The 21,574-nt window shown below is 34.6% G+C and overlaps 1 protein-coding gene across 1 annotated transcript in view; it reads right to left on the bottom strand.

Annotated features, from left to right (window-relative positions):
- LOC117343094 (pneumococcal serine-rich repeat protein-like) overlaps positions 1-21,574 on the bottom strand; it is a 132,481-nt gene that overhangs the window by 52,508 nt on the left and 58,399 nt on the right. Inside the window, exons 73-83 of the mRNA XM_033905392.1 lie at positions 19,761-20,077; positions 19,046-19,145; positions 18,348-18,395; positions 15,890-15,955; positions 14,776-14,967; positions 14,304-14,444; positions 10,412-10,495; positions 10,237-10,311; positions 6,927-7,127; positions 4,082-4,165; positions 3,907-3,981 (exon numbers count right to left, since the gene is read on the bottom strand). Of these exons, the coding sequence (XP_033761283.1) occupies positions 3,907-3,981; positions 4,082-4,165; positions 6,927-7,127; positions 10,237-10,311; positions 10,412-10,495; positions 14,304-14,444; positions 14,776-14,967; positions 15,890-15,955; positions 18,348-18,395; positions 19,046-19,145; positions 19,761-20,077 (1,383 nt within the window). The remainder of the gene's footprint in view (positions 1-3,906; positions 3,982-4,081; positions 4,166-6,926; positions 7,128-10,236; positions 10,312-10,411; positions 10,496-14,303; positions 14,445-14,775; positions 14,968-15,889; positions 15,956-18,347; positions 18,396-19,045; positions 19,146-19,760; positions 20,078-21,574) is intronic.

The following is a 21,574-nucleotide window of genomic DNA, read 5'->3' as shown; positions in this document are numbered from 1 at the left end:
TCGGTAGTAGAGGGTACTGTATTTAGAATACCCAAATACAGTTATCATCACATCTGTGCATCTTTTAAGACCATGCATATGTATTTGTGTTCCGTTCTTCCGTTTGACTCCACATTACCTGTGATGCTCTGGCATGTACAACCAATATATTCGTGCTGTCGTTTGAAAAGCTTTTATAGACGAGCTATCATTAATAATTATAAATAATTCATTCATTCATTATATTTGGTATATAACTAAGGAATGACTGATAATCGCTACATTGTTTTAATTTGTTTTTATAATGAAACTCGTTAAGAATTATACAAAAGTATATTCAAGCAGACAGTTACGGCAGTCGATAAAAACAAAATCCACACGAGGAACTATATCGTTTTAATTTGTGATTTTCTTTTATGAATGCGGGAATTGAGCTGAAGGCTTGGTGATGTTGTTGGTATGTAAAAGATGATGCTGACTCTATGTAACAATAACTATGCTGTATTATTGTATATGACGATGGTGCAGTAAAACACATGACAACTACCTACCAGTGATTGTAAAAAAAATGTGGGCTCTTGCGATGCAGACGCTTTGTATATTGTGATAACGAACCAAACTTAATGATATATGCTACTTTAGATCAAGATACACTTGCAGTATTTATGCAAACTTTACTTATCCTTACCAGTAACTTTTATGGTTGTTACCGTCACAGATGGCGTAGTTGATACTGAAGGTGTCGTTTCCGTAGGGGTCGACGAAGGGGAAGTTGTGCCCGAAGTACTTGATTTTGATACATATGTCTCTGTTGGTGCTGGCGTAGTACTTGCCGAAGGTGTGGCTTTTGTTGTTTTCGATGACCCATATGTCGCAGAAGTACTAGATCTCGATAGATATGTCGTTGTTGATGCGGACGTTGAACTCACTGTTGGTGTCGTTTCTGTTGGTATCGAGGAACTAGAAGTTGTTGCCGAAGAAATAGATTTCGACACAGAAGCAGTTGTTGGTGCGGACGCTGTACTCACTGAAGGTGTTTCTGAGAGTGTTGAGGAACCAGACGTCGCTGTCAAAATTCTAGATGCAGATGCCGTTGTTGGTACAGACGTTGTACTTACTGAATATGTTCTTTCTGTTGGGGTCGAAGAGGTTGTAGTTGTCGCCGAAGTACTAGATCTCGACACCGATGTCGCTGTTGGTGCAGACGTTGTACTCAAAGCTGGTGTCGTTTCTGATGATGTAGAGGAACCAGATGTAGCTGACGTGGTACTAGATATCGATGCAGATGCCGTTGTTGGGGCGGACGTTGTACCTTTTGAACTTGTTCTTTCTGTTGGGGACGAAGAGGCAAAAGTTGTCACCGAAGTACTAGATCTCGATGCAGATGTCGTTGTTGGTGCGGGCGTTGTACTCACAGCTGGTGTCCTTTCTGCTTGTGTAGAGGAGCCAGATACAGCTGACGTGGTACTAGATCTCGGTAGAGATGTTGTTGCTGATGCAGACGTTGTACTTGCTGAATGTGTCGTTTCTGTTGGTAGCGAGGAAGTAGAAGTTGTACTAGATTTCGATATAAAGGCCGTTGTTGTTGGGGATGTTGTACTCACTGCACGCGTCGTTTCGGCTGGTGTCGATGAACCAGACGTCGTTGCCGAAGTACTGGATACAGATGTTGTTGTTGGTGCAGATGTTGTACTTACTGGAGTTTGTCTTTCTGTGGGGGTCGAAGAGGTTGTAGTTGTCGCCGAAGAACTAGATCTCGAAACCGATGTCGCCGTTGGTGCCGTTGTTGGCACGGACGTTGTACTCACTGCTTGTGTCGAGGAACCAGAAGCAGCTGGCGTGGTACTAGATATCGATGCAGATGTCGTTGTTGGTGCAGTCGTTGTACTCACAGAAAATGTTGGTTTTATTGTTTCAGTTGCGGGGTTTGTAGTTGATGTTGACTCTACACCGGATGTAGTAACTTCTGTTAAAACATTGTATTGATGGGCTTAAAAGCTGTATGATGCTTATCAACCTTCGGCTTGTATTCTTATTGATATTTCGAGGTTAAAATCACGTTTGTGTTTCTTTTTGAGTGTACGAAGCCCATGGATATAAAATGCTGGTTCTCTTGGTAACTTACATTTACTACTAACTATAACCTGTTTTACTATTCATTTTTAATTTTTTAATTTATTCTTTTGCTAATTTACATATATGTCCTTTCTTTTTACAATATTGTCATGGCAAAAAGGATGGTTCACCGTTTGGATTAGCAAGCATTTCAAAAGTGATCTAGTTGTTGAATTAAATAGATTACAGACAAAACACTAGTCTATTGTCATATTGGTTGAACAGATTAATTAATACTTTCCTTTTAATGAGAACTTGTTTTAAAATATAGTGGGTCCATATGCTACCGATACAAGGACTGACGATTGCATTGCCTATGTATTAAGGTATTGACTGTTGTACGGAACTCTATTTGAACATAGAGCCGATTCTGATACTTTCCATATTGTTATGGTGAACCAAAACACGCGACATTCATTCCTTACCGGTGACTGATGTGGTTGTGGTTTTCATCACTGGCGTAGTTGATACTGAAGGTGTCGTTTCTTTTTGTGTCGAGGAAGTTGTTGACATGGAATAAGATGTCATCGGGATAGATATTGTTGTTGGTGCGGACGTTACTTTTACTGAAGTTTTAGGTTTTGTTATTGTTGAGGATTGTGTTTTTGTTGTTGTTGTTGTTGTTGTTGAATGTACACCTGGTGTAATTTCCTCTGTTGAAACAATACATTTATGACGTTTCACTGCTGTATGATGCAGTTTCATATATTTTTTTACTGTGTGTAATGTTATGAAAAACCACATTTAAAGATGTTAATCATATGTGTGTTTCTTGCACAATACGTTAAAATGTAAGAACCCCATGGATACATCTATGCTACTTGTCACTATGTGTTGCCCTTTTCGACTCCGATTTCACATCGATGTTTATTGTCATTTAGAAGTATATGTTACGCTCTATTCAAGGCGTCTGGTACATGTATCACATTTCAAAAAATATATTTTGTACTAATAAAAGTACTGATACCCCCATGCCTTAATATAGAGATAAACAGAATCGCTATGTCACTTTGATATTCCCAATACTGTAACTATTAGCCTTATTGTACTCATGTCCATTGTTACTATTGTTCCCTCTTCCCTGCGTATAATGTTTGATTTTTTTCTGCAAAGCGTTTTTACTTAGACAACGAGAATCAAATTTCAGTATATGATTTGGTTAAGTGTGTATTCATAGCATGCATTAAATAAAAAAGGAATTATAAAAAAAGACTATTCAGCGCGAAAAAAACATCTGTAATCACTCAAATTATGTATCAGTGTACATGTCAATCACAGGTTTAATTGATAGGTTTGACACTTTGGCATATTTGTTGAGTTTATTATTGTGTATAGATGAGATTATCACATCAATTTCTATTTAGCACATTTTTTTTTTAGTTTATGCATCTAACCAGTTATATATTTCTGACTACTAGGAATATCTAGGTATTTTCAGATCGGATAATGCACAATTGATTAAGAAAATGGGGTATATATATAGGACTATATACTACTGTTTTATTTTCACTATTAGACACCTTCCCTCTGTCATCTTAGGGGATAAATGTTTTGTGTATGAAACACTCATTGATTTTATGTCACCTATTATGATTCAAGATTCTTTGGTTTGTTCATAATTCCCATATCCATGCATAATAAGAAGAACATGATCAACTTTATATTGTCTCTATTTTGACGCCGTCGATCCCTGGTATGGTCCTTCATTCAAGTTTGATTCAAATTAAGTTTGATCGACATCTGCTGATGAATACGGTGTGAAAGAATGCTATTTTAAAGTTATACATCAAAGTACAGTATATAAGTTCTGACCTTGTGTGGAAGATGTTGTTGGTGCTTCGGTTGTAGTAGGTCGAGACGGGAAAGTGGCTTTGGTCGATATTGAACCTGCAAATTAAGTTGGGTTATAAGATTATACCATACATACTGAAGTTATATAAGACAGTCAAAATATATGCATTTGTAAATGTATCTATATTTAACACACCTTTTGTGGTAGTCTTTAATGTTGTAGTACTCTCTTGAGTTGCACCAGTGCCAGCTGTTGTTGTAGATTGTTCTGTTTGTGTTCCTGAGATACAAATCGGATAATGCACAATGCATTTAAGTAATCGGGTATACATGATTAAAACTTGTCTAGGCAACATACATATTTTGTCATCATAGACAACAAAGGACAATACGTCAACATTGTGTTTCTTTTTTAAACTGGACCTCGCGTCAATAAAAAAGAATGACGGGAGAAAATTAATATCCCCATCCCTTGAGGACATGACAAAACATTTCCAACTGAGGTGGTTGTCTAACCCGAGGGTGGAGGATAAGACAACCAAGGAAATTACCAATTGTGTTAGTGATTTGTTTGTCAAATCCTCAAAGTAGGAAATTATTCAACAATAAATTGTTTTGACAAAAGATGGCATAGTCTATTGGATAGTATAAAAACAAAAGTCTATACTAATTTTCAAATCATTTTAGTTATTGAGTTAATGTATTTCGAGTCACCAAATTATTGCATGTTCGCCCTTCTATATACCTTAGGTCTGGATTCGTTTCGAGAGAATAAGCAAATGATGACAACAGTAGATGTCATTTCGATTGTCAGAAACGGGTTTAGTGGGAACAAAATAGCTCTGTGTGAAGCATAAAGAACTGAACCTCTAAATGTTCACACTTCTTGCGAGAACATCAAAATCTTAATCAGTTTACCTTATCTGAGTGTCAGGAAAACCTTTTACTTTTAAGTATTTGATTTACTCCAAAATTCGTAAACTTAGACATACATTAGATAATGTTAAGACCATTTAAGGTTTACTTAATCCAAACGCAACTCTGTATACATCAATAATTAAGATATCAGATACATCGCAGATAAATCTCATACAATGTTTTATATAGTGAAACACATTTAAAACCAATACCGGTCGTCGAAGACTTTGAAGAAGAAGTTGTAAGTACAGTTGCAGTAGTTGGTGGCGGAGGGGAAGGAATAGTAATTTTTTTAGTAGTAGTAGAACCTGTAATAGCAATGATGAATTACCATACTTAGTGGAATAGTTTCTTAATATTGACATTATTTTACAAATCCATTTGTTGATTAAATATTTGTATTCGATATACAACGGATATTTTAGTGTTAAAAGATATTATGGGAATTGGTGTATATTCGTTCTTATACCTGCTGGTTATTCATCGCGATGGCAGTTTTCTATAATGTTGATCAGAACTGAAAGCTTTATAAACTTTGTCATATAAAGTTGGTTTACATATTAGTATGCTGTAGTTAGTTTTTTTTTTTTTTGGCAAATGAAGGATGAAAACTGTCATATATGCTTTATCTAGGACTTATTCAAAATACAATCTTTATCAATTTCAAAAGTTAAAGAGGCGCATGTTTTTTTACACATATGTAAAATACGTATTTCCAATAGAAAGGTTTTCAGCCTATACCATTGAAAATATCTCCAATAAGTCAAATTAAGTATCAATAATGATATGAATCGCTTGGATTGTCGATAGGTTTTGAACTTTGTATACAGTTGTTGAGCGTATTAATGCACCTGCTACATAATATATTTCTGACTACATTGGCCAATCTGGATGTACATTTAAGCATTGAACTGCTTTCATTTGGAAGTTATGGGCTGATGAATGCCAACTGGACAAAGGCAAATATAATGAAGCGCGCTAGTTAAATGCTTATATTTACATTTTACAACGATTTTTAAAGACTATATCCAGGAATTTTGCTCCGACGATAAATGAACAAATTATTATCGTCAAAGAGGGAACAGCCTTTTCAACAGCCATCTTTCGTTATCGCCGACGTGACAATTAGGACGTCACTATAATAATGACGTCATAATAAAGATTTGAAAGTTATGAACTTCCAAGTGAGCTTGGTAAAGTTATATAGTGGGGCTGCAGTGTAAATGTAAATATATCTATATATATCATTTAAAATCTAGCATTCGCATTGAGTTTTCCAACAATATTGAAACCACGCAACCTATACGTGTTCGTAGCAATATTAAGTGAAAATTCCCATATACGTACAAAGTCAGAAAAGTAAATTAACGACTTTCAATTCTTGACCATATTTCGAATATCCTATTGTCGTTATCGTGGTCTGGCTCGGTATGAATAAATCGAGTTCCCTTCTTTCCTGTATTTTTAAGAATCTAAACTTAATCAGTATAGATTTATACATACGGAACTAACAGTAATTTAAATGATTATTCATATTTTCGTATTATAATACAATCAAATGAAATACTTCAAAATGCATATCTCGTTTGCATGGATACACCCCCAAGTTTACGGCTAAACATTTCTGGTCTTCCCGTCATGACTTTGAATGGTGCCCTGGTATTTTGTATTTTGAGGATTTTAAGTAATGTTCAGTCTGAGCTAGAATACCTATGGCAACTACAATTCATTTCAAAAACGGCAATACCAATCGCTGAACTGGTTAAGGTTGATGATAGTTGCGTTTGTTGCGTTTGCGTATATGTACTGCTTGGGTGAAGCGGTGGTTTTTGTGTAGGACTTCCGGGTACCATTGCTATGTTATCGCCTTGTAACCCATTATCATTGGAAGGCAGTTGTACATCCTGATGAACGTGTGTTGTGTTTGGACCGTTGACGTTTGTGACATGTATTGGCTGATTAACTTCTGTCGTAGTTATTTGTGATGATTGCACTAAAATAATGCACACATTAATCATTTATATTCTTCAGTGTAACAATACCGAAATATATGGACGGTTCTGATCACAAATGTTTTTGGCAAATTGTGATGGTAAGCAAAACAGATGATATTCATTCCTTACCGGTGACCTCTGATGTTGTTGACACTACAGATGGCGTAGTAGATAATGAAGGTGTTTCAGTTGGTGTAGAACCAGCAGTTGTTGCCGTTGACCTAGATGACGTAGGTACAGATGTCGTACTTGGTGCGGACGTTGTTTTTCCCGTAGTTACTGTTGAGGATTGGGTGCCTGTTGTTGTCTGCACACCAGATGTAGTCTCCTCTGTCAAAATCAACACATTAATTAAGGTTCATAGTTGTAGTATGCAGTTTTTTATTCCATAGTATAGGGAACAACCAACCAATTGAAAAAATATATTTTTGAAACAGCCCCTGTGTATAGAAAGTTGAGCCAAGGATAAAATGTCTGGCAGCCACTGATTGGCCAGTATGTTATGAAGTGAGAAAATAGATATGTAGCCCGATAGGTAACTATCAATAAGAAATGTTGATATAAATTTCGTAAATCCGATTGTTTTTTTCCCCCAAAAGTTCACGTAATAATAGTAAACAGGTAAACATTTAAGATTTTTGAGAATTTTTACTGTGAAATTCACCTATTTTCAAAATGGCTACCCTGGAGAAAATTTGAGCTGAAGGACCCAACTTTTGTTTTGATTAGGTGTTATATCAGACCCTAAGCTTTTGTTATAAACCATAATTCTCATATTCAATTCAAGAATTTGAATGAAATAATCCAAAACGTTAACACTAAAGTCTATGGGAAAACAATTGGTTGGTTGGTCTCTATAGCGAGCTACCGCATATGACATTTTGTGCCATCTAGCGTCCCTGGAAACCAGATGATGGGACCGACTAGCACATTTTCGGACGGGATTCTCATCTTGGAGGCATTGTAGCAGAATTTAGAGAGAAATTGAGATTCAGGGGGGATTGATGATGAAAATATGACGCATGTAGTGTTACAAGGAGGACCATAGACCGGGCAGATACGGACATACAGTCTATATTTCAATGGTAGCGGTATATATCGTGGCTCGCGGTACGGTGGTATGCTGGTTGTACTGCTGGCACTACCCCGGTTCAATGTGTGGGTGTGTGTCTGGTTGTTCTGTTGTCACTACCCCGATTCGGTATTCGGTGATGTGTTTGGTTGTTCAGTTGTCACTACCCCAGTTCAGTGTTTGGTGATATATCTGGTTATTTTTTGTTGTCACTAGCCCGGTTCCGTGTCCTGTGTCTGTGTTTCGACTCTTTTATCTAAATAATGGCTCTACTCCTAATTTTTTTTCTCGTTCGGTTTTTTTTTTCTTTATTTTTTACAAAAAGACCCCCTGATCTTTATTCTATATCTTATTTGTTTATATTTCTGAGTGGCACGATTTCTATACTTGGCTATTAACCAAAGTCATCACTTTAAATTCAAAGCTTATCAAGATATTAAAATTTACATTTCAAAATTAACTCAATTTTAATGTGGTTTTCTCTTAAGAATTTCATATCCGGTACCAATAGAAGAATCAACCTACCAGCCTAAGACTTGCAGTCAGGCACTGCATATTTTGATAGCATATCCTATGGTTCTATCCTGTTCCAGAAAAGTTATATTTGAAAAATGTGAAAGATGCTATATAGTAGAGGGTACTTTATTTAGAATACCCAAAAATAGTTATCATCACACCTGTGCATCTTTTAAGACCATGCATATGTATTTGTGTTCCGTTCTTACGGTATTATGACTCCACATTACCTGTGATGCTCTGGCATGTACAACCAATATATTCGTGCTGTCGTTTGAAAAGCTTTTATAGACGAGCTATCATTAATAATTATAAATAATTAATTCATTCATTCATTCATTATATTTCGTATATAACTAAGGAATGAATGATAATCGCTACATTGTTTTAATTTGTTTTTATAATGAAACTCGTTAAGAATTATAAAAAAGTATCTTCAAGCAGACAGTTACGACAGTCGATGAAAATAAAATCAACACGAGGAACTATATCGTTATAATTTGTTATTTTCTTTTATGAATGCGGGGATTGAGCTGAAGGCTTGGTGATGTTGTTGGTATGTAAAAGATGATGTTGACTCTATGTAACAATAACTATGCTGTATTAATGTATATGACGATGGTGCAGTAAAACGCATAAAAACTACCTACCAGTGATTGTAAAAAAAAATATGGGCTCTTGCGATGCAGACGCTTTGTATATTGTGATAACGAACCAAATTAAATGATAGATGATACTTTAGATCAAAAACACGTGCAGTATTTCTGTAAACTTTACTTATGCTTACCAGTAACTGTTGTGGTTGTTACCGTCACGGATGGCGTAGTTGATACTGAAGGTGTCGTTTCTTTTTGTGTCGAGGAAGTTGTTGACATGGAATAAGATGTCATCGGGATAGATATTGTTGTTGGTGCGGACGTTACTTTTACTGAAGTTTTAGGTTTTGTTATTGTTGAGGATTGTGTTTTTGTTGTTGTTGTAGGATGTACACCGGATGTAATTTCCTCTGTTGAAACATTACATTTATGAAGTTTCACTGCTGTATGATGCAGTTTCATATAATTTTTTACTGTGTGTAATGTTATTTAAAGATGTTAATCATATGTGTGTCTCTTGCATAATACGTTAAAGTGTAAGAAGCCCATGGATACATCTATGATACTTGTCACTACGTGTTACCCTTTTCGACTCCGATTTCACATCGATGTTTATTGCCATTTAAAAGTATATGTTACGCTCTATTCAAGGCGACTGGTACATGTATCACATTTCAAAAATTGTATTTTGTACTAATAAAAGTACTGATACCCCCATGCCTTAATATAGAGATAAACATAATCGCTATGTCACTTTAATATCCCCAATACTGTAACTATTAGCCTTACTGTCACATCAATTTCTATTTAACACATTTTTTGGTTTGTGCATCTAACCAGTTATATATTTCTGACTACTAGGAATATCTAGGTATTTTCAGATCGGATAATGCACAATTGATTACGAAAATGGGGTATATATATAGGACTATATACTACTGTTTTATTTTCACTATTAGACACCTTCCCTCTGTCATCTTAGGGGATAAATGTTTTGTGTATGAAACACTCATTGATTTTATGTCACCTATTATGATTCAAGATTCTTTGGTTTGTTCATAATTCCCATATCCATGCATAATAAGAAGAACATGATCAACTTTATATTGTCTCTATTTTGACGCCGTCGATCCCTGGTATGGTCCTTCATTCAAGTTTGATTCAAATTAAGTTTGATCGACATCTGCTGATGAATACGGCGTGAAAGAATGCTATTTTAAAGTTATACATCAAAGTACAGTATATAAGTTCTGACCTTGTGTGGAAGATGTTGTTGGTGCTTCGGTTGTAGTAGGTCGAGACGGGAAAGTGGCTTTGGTCGATATTGAACCTGCAAATTAAGTTGGGTTATAAGATTATACCATACATACTGAAGTTATATAAGACAGTCAAAATATATGCATTTGTAAATGTATCTATATTTAACACACCTTTTGTGGTAGTCTTTAATGTTGTAGTACTCTCTTGAGTTGCACCAGTGCCAGCTGTTGTTGTAGATTGTTCTGTTTGTGTTCCTGAGATACAAATCGGATAATGCACAATGCATTTAAGTAATCGGGTATACATGATTAAAACTTGTCTAGGCAACATACATATTTTGTCATCATAGACAACAAAGGACAATACGTCAACATTGTGTTTCTTTTTTAAACTGGACCTCGCGTCAATAAAAAAGAATGACGGGAGAAAATTAATATCCCCATCCCTTGAGGACATGACAAAACATTTCCAACTGAGGTGGTTGTCTAACCCGAGGGTGGAGGATAAGACAACCAAGGAAATTACCAATCGTGTTAGTGATTTCTTTGTCAAATCCTCAAAGTAGGAAATTATTCAACAATAAATTGTTTTGACAAAAGATGGCATAGTCTATTGGATAGTATAAAAACAAAAGTCTATACTAATTTTCAAATCATTTTAGTTATTGAGTTAATGTATTTCGAGTCACCAAATTATTGCATGTTCGCCCTTCTATATACCTTAGGTCTGGATTCGTTTCGAGAGAATAAGCAAATGATGACAACAGTAGATGTCATTTCGATTGTCAGAAACGGGTTAAGTGGGAACAAAATAGCTCTGTGTGAAGCATAAAGAACTGAACCTCTAAATGTTCACACTTCTTGCGAGAACATCAAAATCTTAATCAGTTTACCTTATCTGAGTGTCAGGAAAACCTTTTACTTTTAAGTATTTGATTTACTCCAAAATTCGTAAACTTAGACATACATTAGATAATGTTAAGACCATTTAAGGTTTACTTAATCCAAACGCAACTCTGTATACATCAATAATTAAGATATATGATACATCGCAGATAAATCTCATACAATGTTTTATATAGTGAAACACATTTAAAACCAATACCGGTCGTCGAAGACTTTGAAGAAGAAGTTGTAAGTACAGTTGCAGTAGTTGGTGGCGGAGGGGAAGGAATAGTAATTTTTTTAGTAGTAGTAGAACCTGTAATAGCAATGATGAATTACCATACTTAGTGGAATAGTTTCTTAATATTGACATTATTTTACAAATCCATTTGTTGATTAAATATTTGTATTCGATATACAACGGATATTTTAGTGTTAAAAGATATTATGGGAATTGGTGTATATTCGTTCTTATACCTGCTGGTTATTCATCGCGATGGCAGTTTTCTATAATGTTGATCAGAACTGAAAGCTTTATAAACTTTGTCATATAAAGTTGGTTTACATATTAGTATGCTGTAGTTAGTTTTTTTTTTTTTTTGGCAAATGAAGGATGAAAACTGTCATATATGCTTTATCTAGGACTTATTCAAAATACATTCTTTATCAATTTCAAAAGTTAAAGAGGCGCATGTTTTTTTACACATATGTAAAATACGTATTTCCAATAGAAAGGTTTTCAGCCTATACCATTGAAAATATCTCCAATAAGTCAAATTAAGTATCAATAATGATATGAATCGCTTGGATTGTCGATAGGTTTTGAACTTTGTATACAGTTGTTGAGCGTATTAATGCACCTGCTACATAATATATTTCTGACTACATTGGCCAATCTGGATGTACATTTAAGCATTGAACTGCTTTCATTTGGAAGTTATGGGCTGATGAATGCCAACTGGACAAAGGCAAATATAATGAAGCGCGCTAGTTAAATGCTTATATTTACATTTTACAACGATTTTTAAAGACTATATCCAGGAATTTTGCTCCGACGATAAATGAACAAATTATTATCGTCAAAGAGGGAACAGCCTTTTCAACAGCCATCTTTCGTTATCGCCGACGTGACAATTAGGACGTCACTATAATAATGACGTCATAATAAAGATTTGAAAGTTATGAACTTCCAAGTGAGCTTGGTAAAGTTATATAGTGGGGCTGCAGTGTAAATGTAAATATATATATATATATCATTTAAAATCTAGCATTCGCATTGAGTTTTCCAACAATATTGAAACCACGCAACCTATAAGTGTTCGTAGCAATATTAAGTGAAAATTCCCATATACGTACAAAGTCAGAAAAGTAAATTAACGACTTTCAATTCTTGACCATATTTCGAATATCCTATTGTCGTTAATGTGGTCTGGCTCGGTATGAATAAATCGAGTTCCCTTCTTTCCTGTATTTTTAAGAATCTAAACTTAATCAGTATAGATTTATACATACGGAACTAACAGTAATTTAAATGATTATTCATATTTTCGTATTATAATACAATCAAATGAAATACTTCAAAATGCATATCTCGTTTGCATGGATACACCCCCAAGTTTACGGCTAAACATTTCTGGTCTTCCCGTCATGACTTTGAATGGTGCCCTGGTATTTTGTATTTTGAGGATTTTAAGTAATGTTCAGTCTGAGCTAGAATACCTATGGCAACTACAATTCATTTCAAAAACGGCAATACCAATCGCTGAACTGGTTAAGGTTGATGATAGTTGCGTTTGTTGCGTTTGCGTATATGTACTGCTTGGGTGAAGCGATGGTTTTTGTGTAGGACTTCCGGGTACCATTGCTATGTTATCGCCTTGTAACCCATTATCATTGGAAGGCAGTTGTACATCCTGATGAACGTGTGTTGTGTTTGGACCGTTGATGTTTGTGACATGTATTGGCTGATTAACTTCTGTCGTAGTTATTTGTGATGATTGCACTAAAATAATGCACACAATAGTCATTTTGATACTTCAGTGCAACGTTTAATTTGGGTAAACTTTATGCCTATTTATAAAATTATATGAGAAAAACAAAGACTGAAAAATAATGCTTAAAAAATGTCTACTATGTTCAAATTATGTTATTATCAAACAGTTTAGAGAAACAAATATGCAGTGATGGTCTTGAATTTGATGTTAAGCAAACGCTTGGGTTACAGTAGAATTTGCAAAGTTGAAAGTATGCTTTGTTAAATAATATTCTAGAATGTTTATCAAAATATATACCGAATGCGTCACTTAATGCTAAAAGTTTTTTTTTCAAGTTACAAGTGTTTTAAGTAACTTTTGGAAAAATAAATAATGAGCTTGAACGAAATATCATTCACAATAACCGGTTTCTACAGCAATGGAAAACACTATTTTGAGGATCAATTGATCCGTTTTGTGTCATCGTGTGTTTTCTTTTCACAATATCAATTTGGGTGTAAGAATATGACCTAAAGTGAAATACCGCTAGTAAATATGCAAAACTGACAATTTCATTTTAAACAATAACAAATAATAAGCGGCGTTATCCAATCAAAACCATATATCTACATATATATATATATATTCTTAGGTATGACGAAAAAGACACCCGTGCAATTTGTCTTTTGCGTTATGATTTCTGGGACCTCGTGAATGGCCATTTATGCGTTACCCAATCAAAACGCAGAGAACCATGCGATAAAGAAATAGTCCTTGTCAAATGTCACCTTCTTATCCAAGCAAAACGCGTTATAGAATTTGTTATAAACTAAATGTTATTCAACAGTTGTAATGCTTATTTCATGCCTTGGGATTTGAATAAAACCCACCTATTGTAGTAGAAACATGTATAGTGATTCCAATTAAATGGTCGTAGACAATTGATCCTTATTACATCAACAAATAAATATAAATGATGAATAGCATCTTTTTTAATCAATGCCAAAATTATTTTTCTTCTGTTTTTGTGTAACTAGATTACACTCGAGTCTGCGATCTACCAATATCTGAACATTGGAACAGAAGTAACCATTGATCCACATGTTAAAAACAAATGATGATTGACATATCTCAAGGCAAAATCAAATGACACTTCTTCATATTTCTAATATAAAATTGGTATGTCTAATGAACAATTTGCATACCCGTAGTTGTACTATGACTAGTTGCAGAAGGAGATGTACCAGTTGTCAAAGTCATTGTTTCTGACGGATAAGTTGATGCCGTAGGAGTTGTAGCGGTCGTCGTTATTTGTGGCGTTGTCGAAATAGCGGAGGGCGTAGTTTCTAAATCCACAGAACAATATATAGTTTTTGGTATAAAATCAAGAATATATCTGATTACAATCGTATTATCTGTAACGGAGCACATTGCTTCCGTGACATATATGTTATAATCAAAAACGAAAAGATACAATTTAACAAGTTCTTCATCGCAATAAAATGTCTTGACGAACCCAATGTCTATGTTGTGACGTTCTACAGGGAGAATTATATTGTCGAATGAAATATTTGAAAAAAAAAACAATTAAAGATAGATATGACAAAGTACCAGATATAAACAACACAAACATTACAACTAAGGATAAAAAACCTACAGAAGGCATTGTCAGAATACCTGTAAACGTAGACGATGTGGAAGAAGATGGCGTTGTTGATGTTCCTCCGATTGTTATAGAAGATGAACTAGATTGCGTTGAGAGAATCGAAGATGTCGATGATTGCACTGGTGTAGTAGTAGAACGATGCCCGGTTCCCCTTGTGGTATGCACGTATGTAGGCGATTCTTCTGTTATAACACGCGTAGTACCTTGCGTCGCAGATATATATTTTTATTACCACAATGATTTTTTAACCTATGTAAAACTTATATCCCTACAATTACACCGACGAATCTTTCGGTGTGGAATACATATGATAAACTCATATGATATTATTCTCAAATAGATTATGATATTACCTATATGAGTTGGATTCAATATCTGATGCAAACAATTATTAAAATCTTCACCTGGGAAATACGAGTGATTAGTTAACGAACGGTTACGGATTAAGATGGGTTTTTTTATGACAACAAAGTTCAGTTCATTTACGACAAGTCTGTTATTTTCCGAACATCGTTGATTGGTACTCTACGTATTCCACATATCTTGTAATGATATTCGATCCCAAAACTATTAATTTCATTAGCAAATCTTGTCGGGTCGTCGATATTATTCGATTTAACTGGCATTTATCGTATGAGAGTTTATGTAGCAATCGTTCGAAATTAGTTTATTAGTTTTCACAATCGGAAAGATTACTTGTGGTCCATGACTCTATCTAGTTCATATAAATATAATATAAATTGTAATATGCTCTCGAAATATAACTAATTCACCTAAGCCGATATAAATTGGGAAAAATGGAAATATTTGGTATTACCATGCTCTTAGCGGAAAGTCTGTGTCAAAATAATTGATGGCAAATATTTAAAAGCTCAATATCACTTATTAATTAAAGGTATTATAACCATTGTCAATCTGTAATAGGATAAACATTATTTCATAACGATGATCCCTTGAGTGTAGATTGTGTCGCGCGAATGCTTGAGTTGTTTAACCTAATATCTGCTGCTATATGAACTCGCTTTTCTATAAAAGACAATGGGTAAAATTATAATATTCGTCTTGCCCAGGAATATCTTCACCATGGGGTACTACAGTTATAAAACAATGAAAGTTCATCATTACCTGTAACTGCTGTCGTTGTTGGCGCTGATGTTGCGGATGTTTCTGCACCAGTCGTTGTTGATAACACTATGAAAAGATTGTACAAGACACACAAGATAATACTACCATTCATGAAATTAGAAGTGAAGAAAAGATGAGTGAACTTAAATAAATAAAACTAATAAAAGCTATTTCGTCCACCAAAGTGTTGATCAAAGGCAGCGAGCAAAACTCGAAATAGATGGGACGAAATAGCAAAATACATGATTACATTCTAAACTGTGTCAATATCAAAATCAATTAAGATGTGACTAGCAGGTAGCGATAAGCATCGGGGACTGAACGTTCCACCAGAAGTGTGCAATCACCTGCAATCTCAAAGATTAATAAAAAAGACATTTAAATTGAGAGATTCAGACAAAATTGCTTTGTGTTAGATTTGATTACAAACGGTTTTGTTTTTTCTCTTATTAAAAATAAATATAAGTAATTTTGTCAGCGCTGAACGGCTGATTATGTTGAAATGATCAATTTAGTTTTTGCAATATGTTTGAAAAAGGATCTGCTTCATTTGTTTTATAGTGTATTGTCATTGTCATATTATGAACATTGTCCATCTTGTTGCCCTAATTCATCTATAAAGTTAACAAAAAAAGCATTATATATATAAATATGTCTCTGTGTGGATGCTTGGCAGAAATAACACAGCATAGTATTACTAGTGCGCTATGTTGTGTATTTTGCGTTCTAAACACGAGTGTATAGAATCAGGTAAGCATTTCTGATTGATATGAAAACGTTCAAATCTTCAATATAATCTTAGAATAGAGAAAATATACAAAGAATAAACTTCTAAACTGACAAGTTTAGATATAAAAGGAACTGTAATGACATTTGAGAACAAAGATCGAAATATATGATGGATATAACACAATGACTGATATGGCCTTTATTTAAGTGTTCTAGACAAAGTGACCGAATATGTAAAAATGTCAGTTTTCGTATTATTCCGAATAAACATTGGTTGTGTATTTGGAACAGCATAAATATATTGTTAAATTTGATATTTTGGTTGTTAAATAAGGTGGATGTAATGTAAAAACTAAGTCTTTGATAGGTAAAAAGACAACTGGTAGTGACACCAGTTATAGAATTATCATGTTATAAAGCATGCAAGTTGAAATGAAATGTATGTTTTATTAATGATTAAAATGGCGTTATGCTTTATGAAATATACCATGTGTTGTTCCTGGTAGAGTAACTGTTATAGATGGTGTCGTGGTGGTTGTTGAAATTCCTCCGCCTAAAATAAAGTTGTTTGGAACATTGTGAAAATATAATTATGTAAAATAATTTTGGTAGTTTTTAGCGATGATAGAGCAGAACAACGAATCATTGGTACTGTATGTCTGTATCGGTGAGATATGAATTTGTGAAAAACGTTCTACTTACAAATTTGTATTCGCCAATTTAACAATACATTGAGTAACGTGTCTGGTTTTGAGATGTTTAGAAAACAATATTTGCTTAAAAATATGAGGAAAACAGTAGCTTTTTACATTCGGTGTCCTTCTTATGCTCGAGAATTATTGATATATACTATGTAATATATAAACAATGAATAAGGAATTTGTGTATTTCATTGATGTTGGGACATCTTTTGATGGTTAATATATTCATATTAGAATTTAAAGATTGTATTCAATTGATATTAAGTGTTGCTAACTTCACTGTTGAAACAAAAAATCAGGATATGCATGTATATATTTTAGTGTGATGCCCGTAGCTAAAGTGAATACCTCTTGTATTTTCAGTGACTATTTGAATGGTTGGTTGTGTCGTTGTTGACGAAAATTCAATGGAAGGCACAGTTGTTGTTTCTGTGACTGGTTTGACCGCATGTTCTGTTGGATAAAGTTTTTGTATGGATCTAGGCGACAGGAAATATATACATTCGATTCAAAAATTTAGGAATGTGGTAAGTAATGTATAACGTTATACATATAATGCAAAGGAAAATGTTTGCAATGAATCATGATGTAACTGGTTAAAATATATGGAAATATGATTGACATTGATAGTAATCCACACTGAAAAATGAAATAAATGAGCTGAATGAGTATATATTCCGAAAACGTTGATACTGAGGTACTAATATCCAAACATAACTAAGTATGTATAAGATTTAAAGAAGGTGTTTTTAAATTCTTTTCATACCCGTATCACTTGTAAATAAATCATATGATCTGAGAAAAGCATCTACCCTATAATTCTAGAAACCTGTTTCATTAATCGAAAATTAAGTATTTATGAAAATTCTTTAAGTAATACAAAGTGCATCATTCAAATATTGGTATTGAAAACCGCGCTGACACTCCAATAAGCTCAATGGAAGAATGCTTTAACAATAGTAAATACACGTATCAGGTAAAATAAGTAAATAACTATAAAAATTCATCAAACGAAAAGATGACTATACCTGTTGTTGACACGGTTGAACTTGTCGACGTGGTTTCTGTTTCTCCTTCTGTGGAAAGTAATAGTGCGATGTTATTAACTGCCAGATCGCATTGAACTCGTTGTTGAAGATAACAAAAGGCGACCTAGCTATCAAAACCGTGTACATACACAGTTAGACAAGGTACAATGTACATAAGTGCGAATTGCATATATTTTGAAACGATTATATGAAAACTATTGATAGAGTTGTTCAACAAATAGTTTTATTTACAGCCATACAATAAACGTTAATTAAACCACCAGAGCAAGTGTTTATTTTTTACTACCTTCGAAACCATTTTATTTCAAATTTTGTTTTTTCATCATACATTCATAAAAAAAACTCAGATGGAAAACAAAGATGCGTATATGCTCAATTTCAGTGTGCTTTGAAAACGTCCAAATAAGTTTGTAAGTTTTGATGAAAACTGCGTGATAACTTATGCGTGATCGACGGACGAGCAAACTTTTTTCGTTGCTGGGTTAAAAAGATAGGGGATAATTTCAATTGGACCGAAACAAAGATTGAATTACAAAAAAGGAAGATATGTAAAAAAAAGTTGTTTAATTAATGCGGTTGAGTTGGGATATCGGGAAAAACAATTGATTACATGGTTATAATCCCAACCAATGCAATTATTCATAGGAGGGGAATTGCATTTGGTTTGCATCACTCACCTTGACATTGCATTATTTCTATATGGATCCTATACGGCTCAGATGGTACAACCTTTTCTTCTAAAACGATTGTTAGTTTACTGAATACCTCATCACCAGTCTGCAAAGAAGATTCGTAGGTACATATAACACGCTATGGAATATTAGGTAGATAGTCAATTGAAATAAAATAGAGATACATTGTGAAAATGTTGTATATTAATTTGCGTTTGCCAATCACATGCATAACCTGACCAAAGAAACAAAAAACTCCTGATGAAAGTTTTTTTTATGATTTACTTATATCTGTTATGCCAGTTACATGTAAATCGAATTATTTACACATGATAAACAGCTATTTGATGGACAAAACATAAAAACTGTAGGTTTATGAACATTTGTTATGCTAAGTGTCACTATACATTGCACTTTTAATAATCCAAACACTCTACACATTGCGAAGTATCAGAATACCCTTTAAGGTTGACGTTTTGTGTAGTTAGCAAGTAGAAATTGTTTTTGTGCTTAGAATTCCAACATTCACTTACATTAAACGTTCGATCAGAATGGGACATTATAAACAGGTTCTTAATGTCAACGTATAATGAAAAGAAAAGTGTGGAGTGTATAAGGGAGAGAAGTTTAGTTGAGTAACAATATATCCAACAATAATGGTATTTTTAGGCAAAGAATAGCCTTAACAACGATAGTACAACTAGCAACATCTTAACCTTACCAGTTCTCTCCTCGGCGTATAACTAGTATCTGGGAATTCCAAAAGATACTGCTGAACGTTTCCACCGTTGCCACCTTCGGGTCCAGATATTTTTACAGTAATCGGCGATATCAATTTATTGAATGTCAAAGTAATTGCAGCATTTTCTTGTAATTCTGCAAACTCTGCGAAGGATGTCAAGAACGCTGCATTATCATCCAGATCTACGGGTAATCCTTCCGATACAATAGTGATATCATTCACGTTAATTATATCTGGCCTTAGCATAACGTCTTCTTCCTGACATGGCGTTGTTAGTTGCAATGTTGTTGTTGATTCTGAAATAAATTGATTTAAACAATTTAATATTCAACGTGAGAGGGCATATAATATGTTTACTACAAACCATTCTCAGATATCAATAACTGAAAACGAATGGCAAAACAAGAAAAATGTACAGAAGACACACAAGGTATAAGCATCTTTCAATTCAATTCTAGAAAGAGAAACAGTGCGATTCATGACTTAAACTGTATCATACAGCAGTCTTGTCCTTTTAGGAATCCCCAGTGACGCTAAGGGCCTAAAGGAGTCGACTAAAATATGTCGAGAGAAATGTCAAAATCAAGAGGCGGTACAATAGCCCCATATCAAACAGTTTTCTTCTTCTTTTTTACTTTTTGATTGTGGATTTCAAAAGAACGTCAAATATGAGTAGCTAATGGTGTGATGGCAAATTCAATTACAAGAGTCACACGGAATATTTACGTACAGGTGCACTGCAACAGTTGGTTCGGGATGTACGTTTGTTTGAATCATTACATTCTGTTTAAGATAACTGACTTGTAACATAACGTTTCCGGGAAATAAGAGGTGATGTGTATTTGAAGTCTTCATTTAACAACACAGGGATTGCTTTCTATATAGCTTGTCAACTACAAACGTGACCAAGTCATCACGCCGAAAGCTCTCGGTAAGTTAAAGAAACAAAGGTAGAGAGTATAAGGTTAATATATTTCTTAGTTGTAGCTTTAGTATGAAATGTAAGTACTTCTGATTAAGGAAATTGACAAATAACAATTAAATTAATTTGGGCAAAACGTTATCATTGCTGAAACATTGCTGATGTCCTACTTATCAACTATAAATAAATATACTGTCAAGAGATATATGTATATGGCAATATAATATGGCGGTATACTATTTCAAAAAAAAAACCTTATAACAGACTACTTGATCGTACCGGAGACAGATGTGGTTGTGGCCAAAGATGAAGTAGGGGAAGCTGAAGATGTTGTTTTAGTTAATGGCGTGGAAAAAGACGTTGCTGACATGGTGCTAGATACTGATACAGATGCCGATGTTGGTGACGTTGTACCCGCTGAAGGTGTCGATTCTGACGGCGTTGAGGAACCAGTCGTTGCTGCTGTGGTACTAGGTGTCGATACAGATGTCGTTGTTGGTGCGGACGTTGTACTCACTGAAGATGTTGTTTCCGACGGTGTTGAGGAACCAGATGTCGTTGGTGACGTGGTACTAGATTGCGATACAGATGTTGTTGGTGCGGACGTTGTAACCACTGAAGGTGTTGTCTCTGACGGTGTTGAGGAACCAGATGTCGTTGGTGACGTGGTACTAGATTGCGATACAGATGTTGTTTGTGCGGACGTTGTAACCACTGAAGGTGTTGTTTCTGACGGTGTTGAAGAACCAGGCGTCCTTGCTGATGTGGTACTAGGTGTCGATACAGATGCCGATGTTGGTGTGGACGTTGTACCCACTGAAGATGTTGTTTCTGACGGTGTGGAAGAACCAGACGGTGCTGACGTGGTACT

The sequence above is a fragment of the Pecten maximus genome, chromosome 15 (assembly GCF_902652985.1).
Source record: "Pecten maximus chromosome 15, xPecMax1.1, whole genome shotgun sequence".
In the NCBI taxonomy this organism is placed as follows: Eukaryota; Metazoa; Mollusca; class Bivalvia; order Pectinida; family Pectinidae; genus Pecten; species Pecten maximus.
The sequence above is the reverse complement of the archived record's forward strand: the minus strand, read 5'-3'. Positions and strand labels throughout refer to the sequence as shown.